The sequence below is a fragment of the Hipposideros armiger genome, unplaced genomic scaffold (assembly GCF_001890085.2).
Source record: "Hipposideros armiger isolate ML-2016 unplaced genomic scaffold, ASM189008v1 scaffold_470, whole genome shotgun sequence".
Taxonomy (NCBI): domain Eukaryota; kingdom Metazoa; phylum Chordata; class Mammalia; order Chiroptera; family Hipposideridae; genus Hipposideros; species Hipposideros armiger.
Genome location: NW_017731820.1, coordinates 1,492,615 through 1,500,243, shown reverse-complemented (window position 1 = coordinate 1,500,243; position 7,629 = coordinate 1,492,615). Strand labels below are relative to the sequence as shown.

The 7,629-nt window shown below is 45.5% G+C and overlaps 1 protein-coding gene across 1 annotated transcript in view; it reads left to right on the top strand.

Annotated features, from left to right (window-relative positions):
• Positions 1–6,813, top strand: part of ZNF786 (zinc finger protein 786) — a 14,535-nt gene extending 7,722 nt beyond the window's left edge. The window contains exons 2-3 of the mRNA XM_019666453.1: positions 1,750–1,902; positions 3,173–6,813. Of these exons, the coding sequence (XP_019521998.1) occupies positions 1,750–1,902; positions 3,173–5,268 (2,249 nt within the window). The 3' untranslated portion in view covers positions 5,269–6,813. The remainder of the gene's footprint in view (positions 1–1,749; positions 1,903–3,172) is intronic.
• Positions 6,814–7,629: the final 816 nt, after the last annotated feature.

The window sequence follows — 7,629 nt, the reverse complement described above, 5'->3', positions numbered from 1 at the left end:
CTATTTGTCTTTTTATTGTTGAGTTGTAAGTGTTCTCTATTTGCTTCGTGTACTGGGTCCTTATCGGATATTTCCTCCCATTCTTTGGGTTGTCTTCTCGCTTTCTTGATGGTGTCCTTTGAAGCACAAAAGCTTTTAATTTTGATGAAGTCCAATTTATTTTTTCTTATGTTGCTTGAGGTTTTGATGTCATATCTAAGAAACCATTGCCTAATCCAAAGTCACTAAGTCACAAAACAAACTCCTATATTTTCTTTTAAGAGTTTTATAGTTTTAGAACTTACATTTAGGTCTTTGATCCATTTTGAGTTAATTTTTATATATGGTGAGAGGTAGGAATCCAAGTTCTTTTGCAAATAGATGCAAAAAATGCCCTGTGCTGGCACCACGTGCTGTTCCAGCACTATTTGTTGAAAAGACTGCTTTTCCCCCATTGAATTATCTTGGCACCCTTTTGGAAAATTAGTTAACTATAAATGTCAAGTTTATTTCTGGATTCTTAATTTTGTTTCATCAATCTGTATGTCTGTCCTTATGCCACTACTATACAGTTTTTATTACCATTGCTTTTAGGATCAGTTTTATCCATTTCTGTCCCTCCAAAAAAACAAAGCAGGTGGGATTTGGGGAATATTGTCATCTTAACAATATTAAGTCTTCCAGTTCATGAACATGGGAAATTTTACCATTTATTGAGGACTTTTAAATTTTCTTTCAGCAATATTTTATAGCTTTTATTATACAAGTCTTGCATTTGTTTTACTAAATTTATTCCTAAGTATTTTACTTGTTTTGATGTTATGCAAATAGAACTATTTTCTTAATTTTATTTTTGGGAAAATCCTTTTATGTTAAAAGCTGCTGGAAGTTCAACCCAGATAAAGATTGAAAATAGTGTATGTATTTAAATAAAATATGGTGATTTCTTTTTTTTCATGAGAGCAGCCTGAGAATTCTTTGGGGGTTGAAGTCAAATTTCAGGGGACTGAAGAAGAATCTGGTACCATATGTGATCAGTCTCCACATGTGCTATGCCGCTGTGACATTTTCTCCCTGAGGCATTGCCAGCTTATCCTCCTTCTCTGATCTGGACCATCTTTAGCAATCTGTGAAGCATACCTTTGGTTCTATTAAATATATGTATTATTGAAAGAAAGTTTTACTTGAAAATAGAGAGAGTAAACATTTCTTACAGGGGAACAGGATCATATATTGGAGAATCTTGTAACTATTTTCAATCATTCATTCATTTCATTCATTGTAACCCCTTCTCTTCTAGCAGAACTCAGCTGTGTTGTAGTTGTGGTTAGCACTGTTACTAAAAGGGCTTCTGAGAATATTTTAGCTGAAGCCGCCTACTTTGAAATTTCCTAGGACAGCCATTCCAGTTTTGTATACCTCCTCTTCCCAGTACCTCCAGGTGTCTCAGGGGTTGTCCCACCATTCTCAAAGCACACTACTAGTGAGTTTTATGAAATCTATAACAAAATACAGCACTACTAAATACATGGGGACAAAGACAGAATTAAAACAGTACAACTCCTCTAAAAGGTCCAGATAGATTAGGAAGCACTGCTACACCGTGTGGGCAGTTTGGCTCCTCTTTGTGTAAACCTGTAATCTACTTTTTGACACCTCTTCTCATACATTGTCCCAGGAATAAATTTTGAGAAATTTAAAAGCAACTCAATGTGCTTTAAATTTAGTGCTCAAGGAAACCAAACTCCTCTGTGTGACTTCTCTGTACAGATGATGGATTTCCCAAACCAGAACTAATATCCCAGATTGAGCAAGGGAGAATGCTCTTCAGGAATTTGGGAGAACCACAGAAATCAGGAAACATAATTTGCTCCTCTGCCGATTTGCATTTCGATCCGGTTATGGAGGGAGAGCAGTTTTGGGGTGAGTATTAAGAAATCAGGGCTCTGTCCTTACGACATCACATTCAGGTTTCTTAGTTTTAGTTCTCTGATCTTGTCTTTTTCTTTAGCTGGGCTGAGGCTTGACATCTGGTATATTCTAGCGAAATGCAGGTAAGCATGATGAGGAGTGTGGATTCTGGGTCCGGAGTCAGGATCTTGCTTTTTCTGGGTGACCTCGGGCAAATCACTCCACCTCTCAGTATTTCAGTTTCCTGACCTGTGAAATGAAGATGATAAAAGTACCTACATTGTAGAATTAAGGGTTAACTTAATGGAAAGTGTTAAAAGGATACCTGGCACACAGGCAGAGCTCAGTAAATGGAAGCTATTCTTAGCAGTAGGCAGTGGGGAGACGGCTTCCTTTTGCCCCGGAGACTGTCGTCTCTATTTTAATGCCTAAAACTCAGCTCTCCTCTTGTGTTTCTCCTCACGATGGGAGAGTCTTTTCTGGATTCCTAAAAGTCAGCGTTACGGTAGCAAACGAGAAAGTCAGATGGGAGCTCCAGTCTAAGAAATCTTGTCCATAGTTTTAGTTTTTAGTTGCTTCTTTCTGGAGAGTAAAAGAGCTTTTCTCCACAAATTATTTTAACTTTTGCCATCTGTTGTTAATTCTTCCAAGAAACCTTTTTTAAAAGGTTGGTTGGAATAAGGTGAAGAGGGAGGGACAGAGCCCAGGCCTTGCTGCCTGGTCTTGGGAAGCTCGTCAGGGTTCCGTCAGTAACACTGCCGTCGTCCCTTCTTGACTTCAGGAATGTCTGCACATCGAAATGGGACGAGTCTGATGGTCCTGAAGCCATAATAGTGGTACATGCAATACGCCAGGCCCATCCTAAGCACGTTGCACACATTAACTCATTTAATCCTCACGACGATCTTATGCACCGTTGTTCCCCTTTTTCTACAGGAGAAGGGACTGAAGCCAAGAGAGATTAGCTTGACAGAAGTTGCACAGTGGACTGATGGGACTCGAACCCAGAGAGTCTGGTTCCAGAGCTCAGGCCTTACATTTGTGACCTGTACTTTTTTGCTCTTTTCAATATTCTTCTAAGAATGTTTGGTTTAGTTTCCGCAAACTCCTAACCAAACTCCTGGTCATGAAATAGAACCATGCTGAAACGTACCCCGTTGCATAGCTCAGTGGAAGCCCGGTTCCCAGACCACCACAGGTCACTGTTACGGATCACTGTGCTGGTGGCATAAGCCTGTAGTCATGCTGTAGACAGGAATTCTGACTGAATTTTTGTTTTCAGTTTCAGGAAGTCAGCAAGCTGTGAATTCAGGAGGGCCTGAATGCCATTTTCAAGTAGATCCTCTTCGGATCCAGTGTTCCTCTGAACCCTTATTAGGAAAAAGTGAAGCTGTGTCCTTCAGGCCTGGCCAAGACATCACGCTCATGAAACCACACGGACACGACCCCCAGGCTCTAATCCCAGCAGACCACCACTCCAAGGAACCTACCCAAAGGGAAAGAGTCCCGAGTCCCAGAAAGCCGGGTGTCCCAGGCATCCAGGAAATGCCCTCCAGGGAGGGCACCCCGCACCCTTGCCCTGTCTGTGGGGAAAGCTTTTGGAACCACTTAGAGAAGAACCACAGGAGCCACTCAAAGGACCAGCCGCGTGGGGCCGGGAAGAAATTCAGCAAACAGGCTGAGCTGCAGCCTCAGTGGAGCACCCCTCGGGGACAGAGGCACCTGCGGTGTCATCAGTGTGGGAGCAGCTTCCGCCCGAAGCAATATTTGCTTAGGCATCTGGCCGCCCACGCAGGGAAGAGCCCACTGCAGTGCCCTGAATGTGACGTGTGCTTCCATCACAAGCAGACCCTTCTCAGCCACCACCACCTGCACAAGAGGGAGAGGCCTCCCCAGTGTCCCCTGTGTGACAAGAGCTTTGTCCTGAAGAACAGCGTGCAGGCTCACCAGGGCCAGCCCAGCGAGGAGAGGCCAGCCTCCCGTAGGGAAGGCGACGGAGCCTTCTGTGAGGAGGCCAAGCTCAGCAGTGTGCACTCAGGGGAGAAGCCAGGCCCGTGCCTGGCTCGTGAGGAGCATTGCCACCAGAAGGGGTGCATGGAGGCTCTCCAGCGCCGCCCCTCCAGGGGGAGACCATTCTCTTGCACCGAGTGCAACAAGTGCTTCTCGACCAGGGCCCAGCTCGCCAGCCATGTCCGGGCGCACACGGGAGAAAAGCCCTTCCCATGCCTGGAGTGTGACAAGAGCTTCCAGCTGAGCGGCTTGCTGAAGGTCCACCAGCGTGTGCACAGTGGAGAGAGGCCCTTCTCCTGCAGGAAGTGCGGCAAGGGCTTCACCAAGCAGTGCAAACTCACCGAACACAGCCGAGTCCACAGCGGGGAGAAGCCTTTCTGGTGTGCTGAGTGTGGCAGGACCTTCCGCCAGAGGGGACAGCTGCTGCGGCACCAGCGCCTGCACACAGACGAGAAGCCCTTCCAGTGCCCCGAGTGCACGCTGAGCTTCCGTCTCAAGAGCATGCTGAGAGCCCACCGGCTCCGACACAGTGGGGAGAGGCCGTTCTCCTGCAGCGACTGTGGCAGAGCCTTCACCCACCAGTGCAAGCTCCGGGAGCACCTGCGGGTGCACAGTGGCGAGAGGCCCTTCCAGTGCCCCGAGTGTGACAAGAGCTTCCGCCTGAAGGGCATCCTGAAGGCCCACCAGCGCACCCACAGCAAGGAGAGGCCGTTCTCGTGCGGGGAGTGTGGCAAGGGCTTCACCAGACAGTCCAAGCTCACCGAGCACCTGCGCGTGCACAGCGGGGAGAGGCCCTTCCAGTGCTCCGACTGTGACAGGAGCTTCCGCCTGAAGGGGCAGCTGCTGAGTCACCGGCGCCTGCACACGGGGGAGAGGCCCTTCCAGTGCCCGCAGTGCGACAAGAGATACCGCGTGAAGGCCGACATGAAGGCCCACCAGCTGCTGCACAGCGGGGCGATGCCGTTCTCTTGTGAGTGTGGCAAAGGCTTTGCCAAGCAGTCGAAACTGGTCGAACACATCAGGACGCACACGGGGGAGAAGCCTTTTCAGTGTCCCAAATGTGACAAGAGTTTCCGCCTAAAGGCACAGCTGCTCAGCCACCAAGGCCTGCACACAGGAGAGAGACCTTTCCGCTGCCCTGAGTGTGACAAAAACTTCCGGGAAAAGGGACATATGCTTAGGCACCAGCGCATACATAGGCCGGAAAGGCCGTTTGCCTGTGGTGACTGTGGCAAGGGCTTCATTTATAAGTCGAAACTTGCTGAGCACGTCAGAGTGCACACAAAGTCCTGTAGTGCGGCCCATGAGCCCGACATTAAGAAAAGGCTCAGGCAGCTGTTTGCCATGATTGAGGCCGACTGGAGCTGAGGCTGAGCGGGCCGCTGGGAGCCTCCAGCAGGGCTGACACTGCCTGGGAACGGCCGGCAACCGTAGCCAAACCTCCCAGTGGACTTTAGGAACAGAGCAAGAATGTAAGAGCAGTTAGGAATATGAGAAACCACAAAGGATTGTCTTTCTTAAGCATCACCAGTTATATTTTCTATCCATTGCTCAAAAGAGACATTTGTTCTTCCTACCACCTTAAATGGTAATTTTCTCCCAAGTGCTAAGCCAGCTTTGAAACCCTACCTTGAATTTAGACAGGAAACCCCTCCAGTACTGTTCTCAAGGCTAAAAGAACGGGTTAGCTGTGAAATGTCAACTCCCCTCTATTTTTTCATAGCATGATCCTAAACTGTGGGTTTAAATACACTGAATTTTGTTGCAAGCCTGCTAATGACATTAGATTTGATTTTGAGTAATTTTTTTTAAACTGATAGTAATAAAATGATGTCTCTGCATCGTAGTTTGTTGATGTAGTTGCTGAAGTTTCACAGCAGCTTCCATGTGATCATGCATAGTTTCCCCTAAGGAAAAGCTGGTCATTTTAGGAAAAGTGGGCTATTCTGAGGTGAAGAAACATGAAACTGACCGTGCTAAGACGTATGGGACTAGAATTTAGATAAGCGATTGGGAAAGGAAGTGTTGATTTGGGAGTTCCAGGAAAGAGATGCTGTTTGAAGCTGAGAGAGTGAATGCAATTCCCATTCACAGACAGAGTGACTGTCTAAGTAGGTGACTAAGTTAAGACAAAATAACAAAGCTAAATAGCTTTATTAGGGAGCATTACGGGTATCAGCAGCTTAACGTGGAGCGTTTTCAAGCAAATGTTAAAAGTAAACATAATACAAGAGGAAGTCCAGCAAAATACCATGTTTGGTTCATTAGGTGAGGCTTCTGTGAGCACAGAATATTTATGCTTCAGGACAGAGCTGTATTTCATACTAAGGATTCCTGACTTTCAGAGGCTTCGTGTTTAGAGCACCCTCTTTTCTCAAGTGATCAGACACTAACAAAGGTGACTGATAATATCAAGAGATTATGTCACTTAGACAGGTTTATAATCACTCAGAGACATGGTGATGTCTGCTGTGTTCACAGGGTAGCCAACCTCATAAAACTTGGAGATAGATTCAACGTAAGCAAAGAAGGGACGGTGGCCCTGCCCAGATGAGCACCTTCGTGTGGGACCCAGAAGAAGAGGATGTGACTGTCAATCAGGTAGAGGTTTTGAGGGAGACTGAAGGCCAGGGCCTCTAGTGTGGCGTTCTCACACATTGTCACAATGAAAGGATCTCAGAGATAGTGAAAGATCCAGAGTGTTGGAGTTTGGTTAGAAACTGGACATGTCTTGGAGGAAGTTGAGAAAAAGGGTAAGATCCAACTAAACCACAGGCACCCCAGGCTGCTCACACTAAAAATGGAAAAAACACTAGGGTGCTGTTTAAAGAATAGGGGGACCTCTGGGAAAGAAGGTGTCATGAGCATGGGCTCTCAAAACTTCCCTTGCTATCCTGTCCCAATTCCTAAAAAAAAAAAATCAAGGCTGAGATGTCCCTGACCTTCAAGGATAAGGAAGGGTTTTCACTTATCTTTGGGATATAAAACTGAAAGGAACAAACAAGACAAACAAAAACTCAAGCACAGACAACAGTTCAATGGTTACCAGAGGGTAAGGGGAGGAGGGTGGTAGAAGAGGATAAAGGGGATCAAGTATATGGTGACGGAAGGAGAATTGTGGGTGGTGAACACAGTGCAATAAAGAGATGACGTATTATAGAATTGTACACTTGAAACCTATATAATTTTACTAACCAGTGTCACCCCAATAAATTTAATAAAAATTTAAAAATAAGGGAGGATGCCTACAAGCACTCTTCCCCCACTCCAAAAAAAAAAAAATTCTATCACCTACAAAGGTATAATAAATCTGACTGGTCCAACAATGAAGATCATATTAAAGGGGAAAAAAATTTCCATCAAAGTCAAGAAGAAGACTGTGGTCTCTGCTGAGCCATTATTTAACATGGAATGTATTATATTATTGTGTACCTGGAACATCCAAGAGAATCAGCTAAGTAATTATACAAGAAAAAAGATCCTATTTACAGAGCCCCGTCACGGTCTTGATTCAAGATAGGACCTAAGCACATTCTCATATTTGTCTCTCCTGCCTCTCAATATCCCATTAAAATTACAGTAAAGAAACCTTCTTAAAGCTATAAATTTATGACAATGAAGAGAATTAAGAGGAGATCATCAGCAGATGAGAAATTTGAGTGATTTCAAAGATTTCCTGGAAGAATGGTACCCTATGAAATGGAGCAGAGTTGCCACACCAGGAAGTAA